Below are 21,117 nucleotides of genomic sequence, written 5' to 3' on the forward strand. Positions count from 1 at the left end.
TTTACGAACCTCCAAGTCACCCTTCAACCTCTGATACTCTGGGGGGAAAATAGTGGTGCTGGCCTATCTAGCCTCTCCTTATAACGTAAACCTCCCAGTCTCAGTAACAGCCTTGTAAATACTTTTTGCACCCTTTCCAGTTTAATAACATCCTTCCTATGGCAGGGTGACCAGAATTGTCCGTAGTACTCCAAATATAGCCTTACCAATGTTTTGTACAGCTGTAGCATGACATTCCAACTCCTGTACTCAATGCTCTGAATGACGAAGGCAATCTTGCCAAGTGCTTTCTTTGCCACCCTGCTTACTTCTTACACCACGTTCAAGGAACAATGTACCTGCATCCCCCGATGGCTCTGTTCAACAACACAGCCCAAGGCCCTACTATTAACTGTGTAAGTCCTGCCCTGGTTTGTCTTACCAAAATGCAACACCTTGCATTTATCTGAATTAAACCCCATTGGCCCCAGTTGATCAAGATCCCACTGTACTTGTAGATAACATTTTTCACTGTTCTTATCCAAGGAAGGTGTGAAGTGCAGCAAAAGGTTTACCAGACTGAGTTCTGGAAAGGCAGGACTAACATATAATTATATTTACTGAAGAACATAGAATTATCTAGATTTTTAGACATCCCCCTAACAGGATTAGATGGGTAGATGCAAGAAGGATGTTCACGATGATATGGGAGTCCAGAACCAAGAGTAAAAGTCCAAGGATGAAGGGTAGACTATTTAGGGCTGAGATGGTGTGAAATTTTGTAACTAAGAGTGGTGAGCCTGTGGAATGTACTATAACAGAAAGAAATCAAGACCAAAACATTATTATTTCAATAAGGAGTTGGATACAGCCCTGCAGGCTAAATGAATTAAAGGATATGAGGAAAATAGGGAACAGCCTCTTGGGTTTATGATCATAGTTGATCATATTCTTACTTTCTACTGTTTTATGGGTACCTGGTTGATGGGATAGGTCACATATCCAAATTTACTAATGACAAAGATAGGAGAGGTTACATCAGAGCAGCCAGAGATTTAAAACGATCAAGATTTAGATGCTTTAAGTAAAATGGTGGAGCTATGGCAAATGAACTTTAATGTAAGCAAATTTGAAGTCATCTAGCTAGGGCTAAAAGAGAACAGATCTGACTATACTCCATATAAGTAAAAGCTAAATCAATGGGAGATTGAGAAATTTGGGGTTCAGATCATTCGAAGTCACACCATTAAAAAAAAGTCACAAAAATAATCAGAAAAGCTAAAAGAATGATGAGCTGTCTGGAGGAACAGAAAACGTGGCAGCATGGTAGCACAGCGGCTATTAAGGACCCAAGTTCAATTCCAGTTTTGGGTGATTGTCCTTATACAATTTACATGTTCTCCCCATGTCTGAGAGAGTTTCCTCCGGGTGCTTTGGTCCTATAACAGTCCAAAAATGCACAGGTTACATGGATCGGCCATGCCTAATTGTCCGTAGTATCCAGGTATTTGCAGACTAGGTTGATTAGCTATAGTAAATGTCAGGTTATGGGGATAATGCAGCAGGGGTGGGAAGCTCTTCAGAGGATCGCTCTTCGGAGGGTCAGTGCAGACTCAATGGGTCAATTGCCCTCTTCTGCATTGTAGGGATTCTTTGATTCTATGAAAATAATACAAGGAGGTAGAAGTCATATTTTTGCTGCAGAAAGCCCTGGATGGATCCCACCTGGAATTCTAAGCAGTTCTGGGCATGACACCGTAGGAAGGATATTTAGCCCTGGAAAGCTCGCAATGTTAATTTACTACATTGATGTGTGGGCTTCAAGGGTTAAATTACAGAGGGATATTATACAATCCAGGGGTATATTACTTTGATTTAGAACTTCAAAAAAGTTAATTTAATTGGCACTCCAAGATTAGGAAATTAGGAAGGGAAGCTATTTCACTATCTGGGGAATAAAGGACTAGAGCGCACAGTCAGAGCTTAAAGGCTGATCTCACAGGAATGAAATCAGGAAATACTACTTCATGCAAAATGTGGTAGAAGTTCAGAACTCTTTCACAAATGAGAAAGAACGCTAGATTGATTCGTCAATATAAAGCTGAGCATGAAAATAATGATAAAGCAAGTATACGAATTTTAAAAATCCACCTGAAATTACCTAAGGAAAATCCATCTTTGTGAACCAGCCACACTTTGTCTGCTTCATACCATGCTTGCTCTGCAGCAATCTGCTCCTCAGTCTTCAACTATAATTGAAAAAGTGGAAAAAGGAATATCAAATTACTTGAGGAACTATGATGAGGATTGACATCTCATAATCCACTTTTCTCTTACAGAACAATTTTTTTAAGCACTTACAAAAGTAGGTGATAGTCTAATGTATAGTTATGAAGGTAAAAACAATGACTGCAGATGCTGAAAACCAGATTCTGGATTAGTGGTGCTGGAAGAGCACAGCAGTTCAGGCAGCATCCAACGAGCAGCGAAATCAACGTTTCGGGCAAAAGCCCTTCATCAGGAATAAAGGCAGTGAGCCTGAAGCGTGGAGAGATAAGCTAGAGGAGGGTGGGGGTGGGGAGAGAGTAGCATAGAGTACAATGGGTGAGTGGGGGAGGAGATGAAGGTGATAGGTCAAGGAGGAGAGGGTGGAGTGGATAGGTGGAAAAGAAGATAGGCAGGTCGGACAAGTCAAGGAGACAGTGCTGAGCTGGAAGTTTGAAACTAGGATGAGGTGGGGGAAGGGGAAATGAGGAAGCTGTTGAAGTCCACATTGATGCCCTGGGGTTGAAGTGTTCCGAGGCGGAAGATGAGGCGTTCTTCCTCCAGGCGTCTGGTGGTGAGGGAGCGGCGGTGAAGGAGGCCCAGGACCTCCATGTCCTCGGCAGAGTGGGAGGGGGAGTTGAACTGTTGGGCCACGGGGCGGTTTGGTTGATTGGTGCGGGTGTCTCGGAGATGTTCCCTAAAGCGCTCTGCTAGGAGGCGCCCAGTCTCCCCAATGTAGAGGAGACCACATCGGGAGCAACGGATACAATAAATGATATTGGTGGATGTGCAGGTGAAACTTTGATGGATGTGGAAGGCTCCTTTAGGGCCTTGGATAGAGGTGAGGGCGGAGGTGTGGGCACAGGTTTTACAGTTCCTGCGGTGGCAGGGGAAAGTGCCAGAATGGGAGGGTGGGTCGTAGGGGGGTGTGGACCTGACCAGGTAGTCACGGAGGGAACGGTCTTTGCGGAAGGCGGAAAGGGGTGGGGAGGAAAATATATCCCTGGTGGTGGGGTCTTTTTGGAGGTGGCGGAAATGTCGGTGGATGATTTGGTTGATGCGAAGGTTTGTAGGGTGGAAGGTGAGCACCAGGGGCGTTCTGTCCTTGTTACGGTTGGAGGGGTGGGGTCTGAGGGCGGAGGTGCGGGATGTAGACGAGATGCGTTGGAGGGCATCTTTAACCACGTGGGAAGGGAAATTGCGGTCTCTAAAGAAGGAGGCCATCTGGTGTGTCCTATGGTGGAACTGGTCCTCCTGGGAGCAGATACGGCGGAGGCGGAGAAATTGGGAATACGGGATGGCATTTTTGCAAGAGATAGGGTGGGAAGAGGTGTAATCCAGGTAGCTATGGGAGTCAGTGGCTTTGTAAAAAATGTCAGTGTCAAGTCGGTCGTCACTAATGGAGATGGAGAGGTCCAGGAAGGGGAGCGAGGTGTCAGAGATGGTCCAGGTAAATTTAAGGTCAGGGTGGAATGTGTTGGTGAAGTTGATGAATTGCTCAACCTCCTCACGGGAGCACGAGGTGGCGCCAATGCAGTCATCAATGTAGCGGAAGAAGAGGTGGGGAGTGGTGCCGGTGTAATTACGGAAGATCAACTGTTCTACATAGCCAACAAAGAGACAGGCATAGCTGGGGCCCATACGTGTGCCCATGGCTACGCCTTTGGTCTGGAGGAAGTGGGAGGATTCAAAGGAGAAATTGTTAAGGGTGAGGACCAGTTCGGCCAAACGAATGAGTGTGTCAGTGGAAGGGTACTGTTGGGGACGTCTGTAGAGGAAAAAACGGAGGGCTTGGAGGCCCTGGTCAAGGCGAATGGAGGTGTAGAGGGATTGGATATCCATGGTGAAGATAAGGCGTTGGGGGCCAGGGAAACGAAGTCTTGGAGGAGGTGGAGGGCGTGGGTGGTGTCTCGAACGTATGTGGGGAGTTCCTGGACTAGGGGGGATAGGACAGTGTCGAGGTAGGTAGAGATGAGTTCAGCAGGGCAGGAGCATGCTGAGACAATGGGTCGGCCAGGGTGGTCAGGCTTGTGGATCTTGGGAAGGAGGTAGAACCGGGCAGTGCGGGGTTCCCGGACTATGAGGTTGGAAGCTGTGGGTGGGAGATCTCCTGAGGTGATGAGGTTCTGTATGGTCTGGGAGATGATGGTTTGGTGATGGGGGGTGGGGTCATGGTCGAGGGAGCAGTAGGATTAGGTGTCCTCGAGTTGGCGTTTGGCTTCAGCGGTGTAGAGGTCAGTGCGCCAGACTACCACTGTGGACTCTCTCCCCACCCCCACCCTCCTCTAGCTTATCTCTCCATGCTTCAGGCTCACTGCCTTTATTCCTGATGAAGGACTTTTGCCCGAAACGTTGATTTCGCTGCTCGTTGGATGCTGCCTGAACTGCTGTGCTCTTCCAGCACCACTAATCCAGTAATGTATAGTTATCTTGTCTTTCGCCAAGCTTTTGTCCAGTTCTCAACCAAACTTTCCTTTGTTAGTTCTCTTAGAATGCAAAGAGTCAACACATCACTAAAATTTGTGTCACTAATATATTCGAGCATTATGGCATGAAGGAAACATAAATATCATTTACATGATGTAGAAATTAGACCTATTTAAATTGGTTGAATAAAATGCCTAACATTGCTTTGCCATGGTGTTATAATCATCTGCACAGTTGAGTTCAGTCTGGATGGAATTTGTGTCAATTAGCACATATGCATACTTAGGTCTTGTCGTGCTGAAAGTTTAGACGTTATAGTTTACATCGTATAAAGTTGTTCAATGGGGAAAGCATAGTCAATACTGTCGGTTCCGATATAACACAATAGTTGCGATCTGGCATTAAGATAATTGTGCAATAGCCACACCATCTAAACGAATGGGGCTGAAATCGTGTTATAGCCAATACAGATAAGGAACATTCGCGTCCTACAAATAATGGCCAAAATTCTTCAACCGTGTTAAAGCCAATTCGCATTGAAGTAGTATGAGTTATAGCAGAGCTTGCTGCAATGCAATCGAAACTGTAGACTAGGTAACTAAATATCTGTTTAAAAAAGGTTGAGGATTTTGCTAATAGCATCTTCCACATCCTTTTATATCCTTCATCTGTTAGCTTGAACCTAAAGAGCTGACCCTAGTTATCAAGCTTGCAGATGTGAAATCTATGAGAAGTGGGATCAAAGGGGAAAAAAGAAGGAAAATGGGATTGGAAAATGTATGAGCCGTGATTAAATAGCAGAGCAGACTTGATGGGCCGAATAGCCTAATTTCTGCTCCTACATCTGATGGTCTTACGAACTTGATCACCAGTCTGAATGAAATAATATGCAATCAATCCCCAAGAGAATACACAATTGATTTACAAGCTCTTCACATCATAAATGTTCCAAAAGTCTAAATCAATTGTTTGTAAGAGGATTCTCAATAATGAGAAAACAACAGGTCAGAACAAATCTAGAAAACAATCTCAGATTTATCAACCAAATGCAATCCAAACAAAGTTTTGCAGCAGTGATCACAGTAGCCTTTTCAAGAGTAGCACAACACAAAGGTGCAGACTTATATAATATCATCAATGTTCACTTCTGTCAAACACTTCCCACCAAAGAGTGCAGAAAATTATTTGCAGTCAAAAGCAAAGCACGTTGGATGCTTGAAATTTGAAAAGAAATACAGAAAATGCTGGAAATACTCAGAAGATGAGATAGCACATGTAGAAAGAGAAAAAGACATGTTTCAGGTCTCTTCATCAGGCCCCCTGAATAACTGTCAACCTGAAAAAACGTTAACAGTTTCCCTTTCTACAGCTGCTGCCAGACCCGTTGAGTATTTTCACACATTTTGTCCTTTTGAGAGTCTTTGCTTGGAAACACCCAGCCTAAGAAATTGTGATATTTAAGAAAATCTGATCTGGTCAATTACTATGAAACACACTTAAGCCTAGTTCATGCAAAGCTTTAAAGGCAAATGTCATATGCATCTGCATTTAGATTTGCGTGGAACAATGAAAATATATTGCATCATTAGTTTTGACAAGTTTCATTGAACATAAAGCAAAGGAATTAGTAAGCTTTCGAAAGCACAACACACCATTCACAAAAAGGGGGGAAAAAGTAACATTTAAAACTATTTATTTCATTTGAAATAATATGACGCAAAAAAAATGTCCTTTAACAATGGTGTTGGCATTAAAAAGATGTAGGACTTCAAGTTACCAATCTTTCATGATGATATTAAGTTGCTTTGTACAAAGTTATCCATTATTGCATCTAGATTTTCAAATTAATACAAGTATATGTTGTTTTATTAGGCTTTATCAACTGAAAATTAGAAGATAATTCCCATTATACAAATAAATTATGCCATTCTGATTTTTCCACAACTCTCACTAAATAATTATCCCTAAATATTGTTACTTAATAAAGTGCTACATGAATGTTTATTGCAAGCTAAAATGGTGAAAGATTTAACATATTATAATACTTATAGTGATGTTCCTAAATCTCATATTTATGCACCTCTTTCTGACCCCATCAGCAAACCCACTTGACAGAAATAGCAAATTCTGAATGGTTAATGCATTGACAAGAAATAAATATTATACAAAGATACTTTAATGCAAGATAATGGCAATAATTTGCATTTGGTCTAAAATAACATTTCTATGTTGCTCCAGCTTTACTTTTACGACCTATTGCTATGTTATAATCCTTTAACTGTTATGTTCTCGAGCCAATACAAGAAACCAAATGAAATTTAAAAGAAAAATGAAATTTAACATCACTAATCTCTCCAGTTAAGCCAAAACTTTCTTTAAAACTTGAGTTTGCCTGTTTTTGAATGAAATTCTATTAAAATAGATTCTTATCAAGTGGAAATACCAACACTATTGCAAAAGTTGAAAAGCTTATCAAATTAATTCTCTACTGGTATTGAAAGAGATCTGGATGTAAGTTTGCTCGCTGAGCTGGAGGGTTTGTTTTCGGACACTTCATCACCATACTAGGTAACATAGTGAGCCTCTGGTGAAGCACTGGTGGTATGGCCCACTTTTTATTTATGTGATTGGGTTTCCTTGGGTTGGTGATGTCATTTCCTTTTTTTCCTCAGGGGGTGGTAAATGGGATCCAAATCAATGTGTTTGTTTGATACTGACTTGGATCCCATTTACCACCCCCTGAGAAAAAGAACAGGAAATGACATTACCACCCCAAGGAAGCCTAAACACAAATAAAAAGTGGGCCATACTACAAGTGCTTCACCGGAAGCTCACTGATGATGATGCCTAGTATGGTGACGAAACATCCGAAAACAAACCTTCCAGCTCAGCGAAGAAACATACATCCAGAACCTCAACCTGAGCTACAAATCTTCTCAAAACTTGTTGAGGAAGATGTTGTCAGATAGGGATAGATCGCAAAGCAACCAATGTTTCCACTTAATTACTGAGCAAATGTAAATGTGAAAGTGTACAAAAGTATAATATCATACAACATGCAAGTACTTCACAGAAGGCAACTTCTCAAAAGCAGTGTTTAGATTGAAATGCCAACCTGGGGCTGAGCAGATGCTGAAGACTGAAGCACAGTTGTTGACACCTCTTCCACCTGATTCTGGTGAGCAGCAGATAAACCAAGCACAGCAAAGAAAAGCAAACCATGATTTAAAGAATGCTATATTGTTTCTGTCACCCTTAACATTCAATGCTTTATTCAAGTTTCTAACTTAGAAACATGTTTAGTTCTCTTTTGCAACCTTGGTATTTTAACTCTAAAAATATGATGTCAATGAATTCTCATTATCCGAACTTACACAAACAACGGATATTTAAATGACACACGGGAACTATATTTCAGTATCTTTGGTACTGGATGGGTAAACAAATAAAAAGAAATGGACAAACTCGAGGCAGAAAAATTCAGACTTAAATATTTAAAATGTTGTAAATTTATCAGCTACTTCAAAACTAAGTTCAAAATGATGGGCAAGCAAAAATGATTTAAAAGCGGATAATTTAAAGAAATTAAAAGGGATTCTATAGGATTTTCAATCTGGACTCAGCAGTAATTGAGCAGCATCCCAATACAGCTAAAAGATCCTTTATCTGAAATGCTTGGGACCAGCTGATTTTCGGAATTCGGAATTTTTCAGTTTTCAGAATGTGACAGTTTAATGGTGAAATTTTTTAAAATCTTACCAAAGAAGCAGACTTCTAACTAAGAACGTGCTTGGCTACGCCCCACCGTGTTGCATCTGAGTGACACGGGTCGAGTGGGTGTCGACTTGGGGGCGTTTACCGAGAAAACCTAGGCCTGTCAGTGCTTGGCCATGCCTCCCACGTCACAACTGAGTGACACACCGAGCAGGTGTCGATTTGGGTTAACTGTTTGCTTGCCAAATAACCTTGTAAATGAGAAAAAACTTCGCAACACACTTCAGATTTCGGAGCTTTTCTGTTTTTGAATGTTCGGATAAAGGGTCTTCTACTTCTATCACTTCCACACACTTCCCTCAAAACCTTTATACTGCTTTTGCTTCGCCACCTCCTCCAAATCCCCACCCATCCTATCACAAATAATATCCTATGGAAACTGAAGAATTGAGCAATTTATCCAAGTTTAATGTTTTGATTGCACAATTGAATATTTGTGATGCCTTCCATTTAATGGTTCAGAGAGTGCATAGCTGATATTTTTAGTTAGTTATTTTCGGTTTACAGTGTGCATAAGTCAGATTTCTCTTTCTGAAGGACATTACAAACCAGTTATCCTACATCATATAGTTTACACATGACCATTCAATTCTATAGAGCTCGCTACTAGTGCCTTTTGAAATGGCCCACCAAACCATTCAACTTTACAAATGATCATTATAACATCTGCAGCAATTGAATGCGACAAACCCAATCATCAAGATAGATATGGGCAATAAATATAGCCTTGCCAACATCCATCCATATTTCGGAGAATAAATTAAAGCAGAAGTATAAAACCTGATGTTTAAGCATGATGCTAATTTTTAAAGCATGATGCAACTTTAGTGTCTATTTCTTAAAGTCTTATGTTAAAGTCAAATCCAAAAAAATCTGAAAATTAAAAATGTGTTAATTTAATTTTTCATTAAGTACAAACTAGGGACACCAGTTTCTGGATATTGTTGTTATCTCCAGTAAACAGCTAAAACTCAAAAGTAAACTTGCCAGAATTAATTTAAAATTATTCAAGTCGACTATGCAAATCCATCTCAACAGGCAGCATCATTAATCTCGGTCATTGGGCTAATACAAAAGCAGTGACTCAACCAGATTTGTCAGGAACAGTGCATACTCAACATTGGAAAGCACACTCTCTCAGACAAAGTCAGTCAAAAATAAGTCTTCAAATGTGAAATTTGACTAGAATACTTGCTATTAATTCCATGCATTGTCATTTTAATCTACAGAATTGGGAAGCCAAAGAAGGAAGTGGGAGCACAAAAAGATCAGGAACTACAAAAAGGACAAGTCATACTGAAAATGCCAAGATAGGAAAAACAATTGTGATCTTCCTCAAGTTAGTTAAATTATCCTGCACAATTATACACCTTTATTTTCAACCTCATTTCCAGAAGTCATAGTCTTAAGTACATTCAACAAATTCATGAATATGAAAAATGCAAAGTTACAATTTCCTTCAAAGAATTTACTTTTCTATAAAATAAACCTTTATAATGTATAAAAAGGCCCCATGTTTTATGTGGGTAGAGAAGAAATTCTAAACCAGTAATGAAATGAAAACAAGTTCTAGCATCAATATTTTTGTACAACAAAATAGCATGTTACATTCTTTTTCCACTTTTTAAAATCAAATTTTAAAAAAAAACAGGAAATGAAACAGGAAGCTGTGGTATTTGGTAGGAAAGGGCAAGGACAAAGAAAAGGGCTTGTGTTCAAATTCAGACAACAATTCAAAGCTAAATTAGCCTCAAGATTTTGGAGCAGATGATTTTAGTAAATAAAGAGCAACAGTTTTTTTGTACAGACGTCACTTTTGTAGTCCCTTCCGGATGCTAAAGGCAACTTGAGTAAACTAATTGCAAAAATGCCTTGTTCCAAATATATTATTGTGATAGATTACAAATATAAAATTTAAAACAAAGATGGTCAAATAGTTAGCATTCCAAAAATCAATTGATCAAAATCCCAAGTTTACCAAGAAAACATAATATGTTAATTGGGATTGGGAGTATTAGTCAAAAATTTCAACTAGATCAGTAGGTGAATTACTTTTGGTAAGGTTTGTGCATTTTGAGTAGACCACTAGAAAAACAGAGTAGCAGGAAACGAACGAGCAAGGCAAACAAAGAGCTGTAGCAAAGATGTGGAAATCATAGGATAGACATGAAGGCAGCCTTACAGTCCAGCATGACACACGGGCACAGACACCAGCCCAGACACCTGCCTGTGCGAGATCGTTGGAGCGAGTGGAAGAATCTTGAGAAGGAACTAGACTCTGGGTAGGTGGGACCGCAGGTTCCAGCTGTGACAACAATGCAATGTGATCCAGATGTAAAAAAAAATAAGAATGACGAAAGGTGAAGTCATTAAGCAAATAACTACTCGCATACAGGTACAGCCAAAAAACACAATGCAGTAATGACTATTATAGTACATCTAGTCTTTGAACAAAGTGCCCAAAAATCACAAATTTCAGTTTTCCATTTCTTTCAGTTCCCATCAGTAAAGTTCATTTCTTCATATTCCACAGTTTTATACTGTAACCTGCAAAATTCACCATGAATTTTACAGATTTGAGTGAAGTGCAATGTAAAATAAAAATAGGCCGTGATATCTAATACAAATTACATGTTTATAAGAGATTTCATTAAAGTAAATCAAAATGCAAATATGACTGAGATATTAATATTTAAAACAAACTAACACATTTCAGATAAGATTCTCACGACTGCTGCTACATTATGCATACTACAGACTAATCAACATTAATGGATGCAAAAAGTGTCTAAAGCTTAAATTTATTTACATTATTCCATTAACTGTGGTAATAAGTTAAGAATCAATTGTTAATACTGCATTTACTTGAACTAATGTGGTGATATTAATTGTTTTTATTAATTGACCTTAGTAGTAGACCTATTCAAACAACAAAAAAAAGTGCTAGAGATCAATGGCAATAAATTTTAAAAGTGGAAACTAAGTCGTCACCAGGACAAATTTTTGAGAAACTCAAATTATAGCTTATGCCTCTAGTTATATTACAAAACTAAGACAAATATTAAAAAATGAAGTTTGCAAAAAAGGCTATAATTTTATGGGGACTACATTCAAAATTTGCATTTGCCATGTAACTTCTCAAGTACAGTGTGCACGCTACAGAAATCTTAAGATTTTAAGATGTATTCACAACAAAAAAATTTTGCCAATCCAAATTTTCACACCAAACTAAAATAAAATTCATTTTGAGGGTGAATTATCACTTCAGAATATGCACATCTGTACATATTAACCAATAATTCTGTTCATTAAATCTTTACAATACTGTCATAAAGAGTCTCTATAATTTTCTTGTCTATCATACATCTCAACAACCCAAAGAAAAAAATTCTCCTTACCTACCTCACTTCTTTCTGATGATTTTAGATCCTTAAACACTAGATACTGGCCCATTCACCCACGAGAATATATTTTCTTAGTCAAAATTACTCATCAAAAAAAGTCCTAAAGAGCTAACATGCACAGAATAGGTCACATGCCTTTCTTCTGCATTGTAGGTTTCAATGACTCCATAAGTAATTAACTTTAGAGCACAGGTGACAATGCAGACAAAGTTTCAAAATTGATAACAAATGTGATGAATGATAATATTGTACTAAAAATATGAAATGTAAAAAAAAAGCATATTTTATTTAATGTTATCTAAAAAAATGGTAGCCTTATGATTGAAACTGTGCTTTCTTTTGGATCAATTGGGGTGGGAGGGTTGTGCTTAGAACATAGGAATAGACCGGCACACCAGCAGTCAAACTGACAATTCCGGTACCATGCAGTCTTTAGCTAAATTGCCCACATAAGGTATTTTAATTGAATATAAAAAGTGACACATTCTAAAATTGGTTTTGAGTGGGTGTACCTGTATACCTACCTTAAGTGTAAACGTGAAACTAAAAACATGCAAAAATACCCTTCTCATACCATCACATAAGATCAAAATCTAAATCAAAATGCTCTAATATTGTAAAGACATTACATGGAGGAATTATGATAACTATGAACATATCAATAGAATAGATAGTGACAAAGTGTTTTAAATCATTTAAGTGACCTCTGGCAGAGGGTTAACAGCCAGAGGGCAACAACTTAAAATATTTGGCAATCAAATGTAAGTTGTAGTTAGAATCTGCAATACACTGTTTAAAAGGGTGGTATAACCAGATTAAAGAGTAAATTCCAAAAGAAAATCTGATATGTACTTGAAAAAGGAAAGAGCAGGGCTGTGAAACAAATTCGATTGATCTTTCAAAGAGCCATCACAGGCATGAAGAGCTGAATGGCCGCTTTCTCTGCTGCATAATTCTATGAAATAGTACACAAAACTTCCCCATGAGCAAATGTCTGCAAAAACAATACCACTCAAGGAAAAGCAATGAATTATACGTGAACCTATTGAACTATTAATCTGGCAGATGATCCCTTGAAAACTGAAGTTGCAACGTTTAGTCTGTAGCAGAGGAGAATTTGGAAATGAATTTTTCTTTGCTCACTGGGTTCAACTAATCCGTGATTAGCATTCAAAACAAAACAGGTAACCATTATGATGGGAATCAATCACATCATTCATAAGGTACCACAATCATCATCCCAGGTGAGCAAAAGGCCTTTTAAGGTTTTACAAAACAGAATTATCTGGATCAGATAAGACTTGTATTCATGGGACTGATCACTTAATCCTGCTACAAATTACAACATTTTACACTTCATTACACTGAACAAGTTTTGATTTTGAAATACTACACAAAACATACAGTTTACATACACCTGTAGAATAGCTGACTGATTAATCCAATTAATGTACCTATATAATCTACATTAAAGTAAGGGGTTTTAAGAGGAAATGTCAGGTGTACATAAAATTGACACAAGATTCTACATTTAGGTAAGAATGTGCAAACAGCCCAACACAAGCAACAGTCAAAGCATGGCATGTTTATTTACTGAAGTTGTGAAGATTCTCTCCAGTCTCAGCTGAGCTTCATCCGTATGGGTCATTTGTTGTGGCATCCATTGGGCCTAAAGATCACATGACCAACAATATTAATTTTCTCATAACCAGTTCTCATCTATTTAGGTTGGACTTGAAATTTGTAGGGTACATGGGCAAGGGTACTAGCCAGCATTAGTGCAATTACATTTAGTTATCATGGTGACCCAGTAAAACAGCACAATTGTGACCTATGGGTAAGCAATGCAAACAGCAAGAAAAACTTGTAAAAATGCTTTCTGCATGCAGTAATCAATGCATTCGATTCAAACATTTTCATTGCTTGACTAAAGATAGCAATCTGGTTGATATGTTTATTCCTTAGTCCAGCAGCCAAACCAGTATTCATATCTTGTTATATTTGCTGTACTGGATTTTGTACTTGTAACAACGGTGAAACTGTTAGTACTTAACCTTAACTACAACTTTGAAACTCAAAAGTAATTTGTTGCTGTCAGTGATTTCTTGCTCCTCAATAGGGTATGACATGGATATTGATTAGAAATCATTTAAACTTGCTGAACAAGGTCTAACTGGGTTTTTAGATTTAGATTAGATTCTCTTCAGTGAGGAAACAGGCCCTTCAGCCCAAACAGTCCACATTCACCTTTCGAATAGTAACTCACCCAGACCCATTTCCCTCTGACTAATGCACCTAACACTGTGGGCAATTTAGCATGTCCAATTCACCTGACCTGCACATTTTTGGACTGTGGGAAGAAACCGGAGCACCCAGAGAAAACCCACGCAGACACAAGGAGAATGTGCAAACTCCACACAGACAGTCGCCAGAGGCTGAAATCGAACTGGGACCTTGGCGCTGTGAAGTAGCAGTGCTAACCACTGAGCCACCCTGCCGACCCTATGGAACATTGATGCATAATTATGCATCAACAACCTCTCTAGCCTGGAAAACATTTTATATCTGCAGAAAGTCAAATTTCTCGATTATAAGTAAAAGATGTAACAATTTAGATATTTAAAGCTTCTTTCAAAATTTATGATATTTCAGCTTTTACATCAATCTCAAGTACATCCTAATTCTTATTTCATTCTATAAAAGTATGACAATGACTTCCTTACGTGTTGTCAAAATTCTTCATTGCAATTACTTGTTTGATAACCTCGCAGTTTCTGGAAGCCACAGAGCTCTTAAGTGGTGCTCGAATCAAATTAGCATCTGGAAAAGTGAAATCCAGGCCAAAGATCACTAGATCTTTGTGGACAGCTTACAGCCACTTCATTGCTGACCAGAATATCCAATCTATTAATAGCTATTTCTTTCACAATATATTTGTATTTCTTCACCTCACTTAAGTAGTACCTAACTTTTTGTGAATATTTTCAGATATTTGGCCTCATTTAAAGCATAGTCAAGAGTTAGTTATTTCCCAAATCTGTCCAAAGTATACACATGCAAACTCGATGAAATACAGTACAATTACAGGCAATATGAATTCCAAAAATCAGCATGCACAATTTAAACATATAATTGATTCAAAGAAATCAGTGCAACAAATTATGCTCGAGATTTAGCTCGAGATAGTTGACCCTTTGAAATCTGGATTAAGAATTGTGGTGCAATGCGGGAAGCCAGAAAAAACAATGTTTCTTTTTTTAGTTCCTAAATATTTCAAGACCTTGCTAAAATACATTTTTAACTGGAATTTTCACAGACTAATTCCAGGAGAGTCAGAATCATACAGCATGGAAACAGACCCTTCAATCCAACCATGTTCCCACACTAAACTAGTCTCATCTGCCTGCGCTTGGTTCATATCCCTCCAAACCTTTCCTATTCATGAACTTATCCAAGTGTCTTTTAAACTGTACCTGTATCCACCACTTCCTCTGGCAGTTCATTCCACACATGAATCACCATGCGTTTTAAAAATATTGCCCCTCATGTCCTTTTTTAAAATCTTTTTCCTCTCACCTTAAAAATATGCCCCCTAATTTTGAACTCCTCCACCCTAGGGAAAAGATCATGGTCATTCACCTTATCTATGCCCCTCAATTTTGTCAACCTCAATAAATATCACCCCTCAACTACCTACTCTCCAGTGAAAAAAATCCCAGTGTTTGCAGTCTATTTTTATATTTCAAACTCTCTACTCCCATGAATGACATGGTATTAATCTAAAGGCAATAAAACTATTGCTCTGGAAGCTTCAAATCCAGTCACATGGGCTAGGAATCCAACAGTAATAACATTAAACCATATAAAATGGATGCAAAGAAACAGAGAAACCAATTATCTTACCATTATCAGTATAATATTTTGTTGCCAATACAGAATTAAAGTATGGGAACTGAATAGAGAGAAATGACACTGCAGGATTCATTTTGCAATGGTCTAACATACAGTGCAAAACAAGTTTCAAAACAAGTCAATCATAACAGTTTATCCTTTGTGACGAAGGTTCATACTTTTAATTGCCATTATTACTGTTTTATTTTTACAGGAAACTTTGTTTTAATCAGCACCTTATCAAACCGCACTCTTGATAAACTTGGAAAAATTATATACCTCAAATACCAACCTGCAGTGATGTCAGAGTATATGCTGTAAATAAAGTATACGTGATGTGTATACCCCCTGCATTACGTTTATATTACTGAGCGTGTTTTTAACATTAACTTTAGCAGGTATGTTGGTATTTTTACATAGATCTTTGAGGGATATTGATGTCTCAAAGCTTCACATCAGAGTTTACTGTGGTTATGCACAGCTCTTAATTATGTGCAATGTTTGATAAATCAGCAAACTCATTGCGTTGTAGGTGCCGGTTAATAAGCAGTTTGCCGTATTTGGAAATTCTGGTATCAAAGTGGACAGAACCTTTTGTATTTCTATATTACGCATATTAAGAAAGGGAAAGTATAATTTTAGTTTTTTTTTGCTTTTCAGCTGAAACTGGCATTGAGCCATCTGAAAAATGTGTTTACTTGCTTTTAAATAAAGCTTAAAAACAAACCCTGTGGTAAACAGCTTGATGGTTTAAAAAACAAGAGTAGAAAAGTGTGGGGAAAAAAGGCCCACTGCACAGCAGCAAAACACCCTATATTACAGGGAAACAGGAGGCAAATTTTCTTTTTAGGAAGGAGAATCATCCAGAAGACTAGCAAATGTGCAGATTTCTTTCAGAGAAGCAGATCATTCAGACACTAAAGTCCTGCAACATTGCCACGTCTGAAACAGTCTGAGCAAAAAAGACCTGAGCAGCTTCATAGTTAGGAGAAAAGCTCCAGATATAGATGGCTTTAATGTGCCAGAGAGGAAAACATCCTACAGCATCTATGTGTTTAATAGAACATATGTAGGTAGCTAAGGCACACACATTAAGGAAAGGAACTGTATAAATGCAAGTCTCTTGTTGGGGAAGGTTGGAGGATGCCAACTTAAATGCTGGACTTTTTTTTCCCCAAAGAAACTTTCTGTTTATGTGCTTGGTTGGTCTCAATTATATGCACAGTATAATATAACTGTTGCAAACAGTAGCAGGTTGGCTCCATAATAGCTCTAAAATCACCCAAACCCAAGAATTTTACTACTTGTAAAAATTGTTCTTCATTCACAAAATGGCTTAATGTATAGGTAAACTAAATGACCTCTACAAAATAGGTCATTGGGAAGCCCATTGTTCAAAATTCTCACAGCTTTATTTCTCCTTTAACTAAAGTGTGAAACTACATTTTTAAAAAAATCAACAACTGCAATTGTCAAAACAAACATATATATATACTTATAGGCATAAATAATGAACATTTGTGTGTGAAACTATAAACTTCAAAATTTCAATAACTGAATATAGATTGAAAGCAGCACGAATAACTCTGCCTGAACTAAACTATTAAGGGACAAGGAAAATGGTTATCCAGAAATTGAAAGTAATTATTCATGTCTGAGAGAAGGAAGTGTTGAAACTGAAACGAACAAAACAGTTTCATCAACTACTTGATAAATGCCACAAGGACAATTGATTACCATGCAGAAGAATTTAAGGAGTTAATCTGAGGAAAGCGTGAGTTCAACAGTCAATGCAAGAAGGCTACCTCTCTTAAAAAGGCAAGCTGTAAACTTGTAATATTTGGATGAAGGAATCTAAAGAATCATCAATAATGTATCACCACAAATTTGAAGGATGAAAATTGTATAATTATTCAACTCCAGGATTCCTTCAGAACAGAATTCTGGACAATAACACTGCACAAGAATCAAACTCTGGGCACATACAGAGACAGGGACATTTCGAGTTGGAATCATAGCTAAATTCCACTATTAATTGGGTAATAGCCAAGTTGAGTTGTAATGCTTAACTTGCTTACTTAAGGGGTCTGATTTTGGTTGCAAAATGCAACAAAGTTTAAATAACTGCTTCAGTATTTGATTCCCTGTGAGATTTCTTAATTAGAAGCAGAATTAAACGCAACATGGTAATTTACTGACCGTATAGGACGACCAAACGTCACAGAGCCACAAATTTCAACTTTTTTTTGTCTTCGATGTTCATTGCTCTTTTTAACCCCAAAATTAACTTGTACTATTCTTTTTATAACCACACACTTGCATTCTGACATCTGGTTGAAACTCTTCAGCAACAAGTGAAGGCAATATTTTCTGATTTGTAATGTGTTGTGCTTTGGAAAGCACAGTCTTCTTTAAATAATTCAAAAGGAAAAGTTGTGTGCCATATTCAATTATGGAAGCTTAGTCAGAAATAAAAAAGCATGCTTTGAGCTCAGTATTTGCTAGATTATCTCATTCATTTTACTCTGTTTAGTTTATCACAATGATTTCAGAAAGAGATTATAGTATTAGTATAGCTGAGGACAACTTATGTCAGTTCTAAGGCGATTCCTCAATCAACTGCATTCATGCTAATTTTCATGTAACAACACTGGCACCTCAAAATCATTTCATATTTCCATGCACTTATATTCAAATCAGCACACCTAATGTTAAATCACAAATAGCAACATCCAAATAATAAATCTCCCATGCGTTAAAAGTTGAGTTTATCAAACCTACAATGTGCAGCACACAATAAAGTGCCATGGTGATAATTTTAATCAAGAGGCCAAACTTTCTTCCTGATTTGACAATGATACTTTGGTGAGTACTTTGCTAAATTTTAAGATGTGCATTAGAAAATCATACAAACCCTTTTGCCTAACCTAGCAGCATGCACATTTTGGTTAGCTGATTACCTCGCTTTTGACTGGTTCTGGCATTTGTAGATCATTTTGTTTTTCCGCTTGCTCCAAGGCAGGCAAATGTAACATAGTGCTCATTTTATTTGGATCACTAGTAGAAACATCTTCCTTTTTCTCCGAGAGTTTTAACCGAGGTTTGTGATCTTTGGTTTTTCCTCTCGTCATTAGACTGGTCAGCCCGACTGAAATATCATCTTTAGTGGTTTCCTTTGTTGGAATTGCTGGTTGTATTTTAGCAGTACTGGGAACATTTTTCTCAATCTTTAAAACTGTTGTCTTGCTAATTTCAGTTCTAGATCCGGCTTCTGACTCCAGAATTGTTTTGCATTCCATCTTCTTCTTCACAGCTTGCTCTTTAGACTTCACCTCCATCGTCTTTGCCTTATCACTCCCACTTTCGCCTGGTAAAGCCTTTCGTATCACTTTCCTGACAATTTTAACCACTTTTTTCTTAGGAAATGCCTCATTCTCATGGGCCATCTCCTCACGATTTGTCACATTCATATTTTGTTTTACCTCCTCTTGTGCAGGAAGCTCATTTTCAAAACGTCCAGTTGCACATACATTTTCTCCATTTATTTCCAGCTGGGGACTACAGATCTCTTCGGTCCTGACTTTCATTGCTTTATCATTTTCACCTTTTTCTGACTATATTTTGCAGTGTAAAAAAAAGTTGCATAAATTAAAATTGAAGAAAACATAATTGGTATCAAAGCAAAAAGAAACAGAATTATAGTCCAAATATGACATCAAGAAAAAAATAAGCTACTTGTACAATTAAAGGTTCCAGTTTATCTCCAATCAACTTTTGCAATAGACACATAAAACTACACCAGATTCATATTCAGGGGCAGGACAATACACTTGGTCATCACTGTTTGACTTCATTTTACTTAGTTCTATATGAACTGGCAAATAGAGTCATAGAGGCATAGAGATGTACAGCATGGAAACGGACCCGTCTGCCGACCAGGTATCCCAATCCAATCTAGTCCCACCTGCCAGCACCCGGCCTATATCCCTCCAAACCCTTCCTATTCATATACCCATCCAAATGCCTTTTAAATGTTGCAATTGTACCAGCCTCCACCACTTCCTCTGGCAGCTCATTCCATACACGTACCACCCTCTGCGTGAAAAAGTTGCCCCATAGGTCTCTTTTATATCTTTCCCCTCTCACCCTAAACCTGTGCGCTCTAGTTCTTGACTCCCCGACCCCAGGGAAAAGACTTTGCCTGTTTACCCTATCCATGCCCCTCATAATTTTGTAAACCTCTATAAGGTCACCCCTTAGCCTCTGACGCACCAGGGAAAACAGCCCCAGCCTGGTCAGCCTCTCTCTGCAGCTCAAATCCCTCAACCCTGGCAACATCCTTATAAATCTTTTCTGAACCCTTTCAGGTTTCACAACATCTTTCCGATAGGAAGGAGACCAGAATTGCACACAATATTCCAATGGTGGCCGAACCAATGGCCTGTACTCAATGGCATGACCTCCCAACTCCTGTACTCAATACTCTGACTAGTAAACAAAAGCATACCAAACGCCTTCTTCACTATCCTGTATCAGAGTAAATACTTGTTGAAACATACAAGCAGAAAAGCAAGCAACTTTTAAATATCACTATTTTCTTGTAAGTTTTGACAAAACTGTCAGTGCAAGAGCTCTTGTGCTAAAAAATAAAAAATTTGTCCCTACATACCACTATATTGGTTGGTATTACTCTAACATGACAACAAACATACAGCATGCATTCACTACACTCATACATTTTACACTACAAAAATTCTGTGAAAACTACAAAATGCATCAAAAGAAAATTAGAAGCTAAAACAGATATATAAAACATAGTACTCTTGTTGTGCTACAAAGTATAAAAAATATTTTTAACTGCTCTTGGGACAGACTAGTAGAAGGCATTTTTATGATATTAAGAGTAATTTGAAAGGACAGATATAAAACATAACATTTCCTTTCTCTGAAAATTCAAACATTACTATCAAATTTAATTATAATAAATTTTAAACAGAACTATTCTAAAATATAGATCAGACCATTCATAGCTACATAGATAGAATGAAAATTAAATATAGCATTATGTCCTTACAAAGTATGGTCATACAAACGATCTATCACTTCAAAAATTACATTAAGTTTAATGATTCAAGGTACTATGTAGCAGTAGCAAATATTAGCTGAAGTAAAATACATTGGAAAAATAGGACTCTTGACCTTCATATGTTCTTTGTAATTTTGCTACACATAATTTAGTAAACAATTAAGGTTGCGACCTAATTTGCTAACATGCTTCCACTCTGGAAGCACTACTGAATCATGCTAAATTTGTAAAGACATACAGGATAATCATTAACGTGCTGCAGTGCAGCAAGCCTGGTCTGCTTCCTATAAA

General features: G+C 37.9%; 1 protein-coding gene across 20 annotated transcripts in view; it reads right to left on the reverse strand.

Annotated features, from left to right (window-relative positions):
* Positions 1-21,117, reverse strand: part of myo18ab (myosin XVIIIA b) — a 289,512-nt gene that overhangs the window by 165,185 nt on the left and 103,210 nt on the right. For 8 of the 20 annotated variants that reach the window (XM_072589711.1, XM_072589710.1, XM_072589697.1 and 5 more), the window contains 5 exons: positions 18,701-19,354; positions 13,444-13,518; positions 10,628-10,750; positions 7,787-7,846; positions 2,141-2,228 (listed from right to left, as the gene is read on the reverse strand). In XM_072589711.1, the coding sequence (XP_072445812.1) occupies positions 2,141-2,228; positions 7,787-7,846; positions 10,628-10,750; positions 13,444-13,518; positions 18,701-19,354 (1,000 nt within the window). Of the gene's footprint in view, positions 1-2,140; positions 2,229-7,786; positions 7,847-10,627; positions 10,751-13,443; positions 13,519-18,700; positions 19,355-21,117 lie in introns of those variants that run through there. The other 12 variants (XM_072589709.1, XM_072589715.1, XM_072589713.1 and 9 more) reach the window with 9 other exon arrangements.

Source organism: Chiloscyllium punctatum, chromosome 19, assembly GCF_047496795.1.
Source record: "Chiloscyllium punctatum isolate Juve2018m chromosome 19, sChiPun1.3, whole genome shotgun sequence".
NCBI classification, from domain to species: domain Eukaryota; kingdom Metazoa; phylum Chordata; class Chondrichthyes; order Orectolobiformes; family Hemiscylliidae; genus Chiloscyllium; species Chiloscyllium punctatum.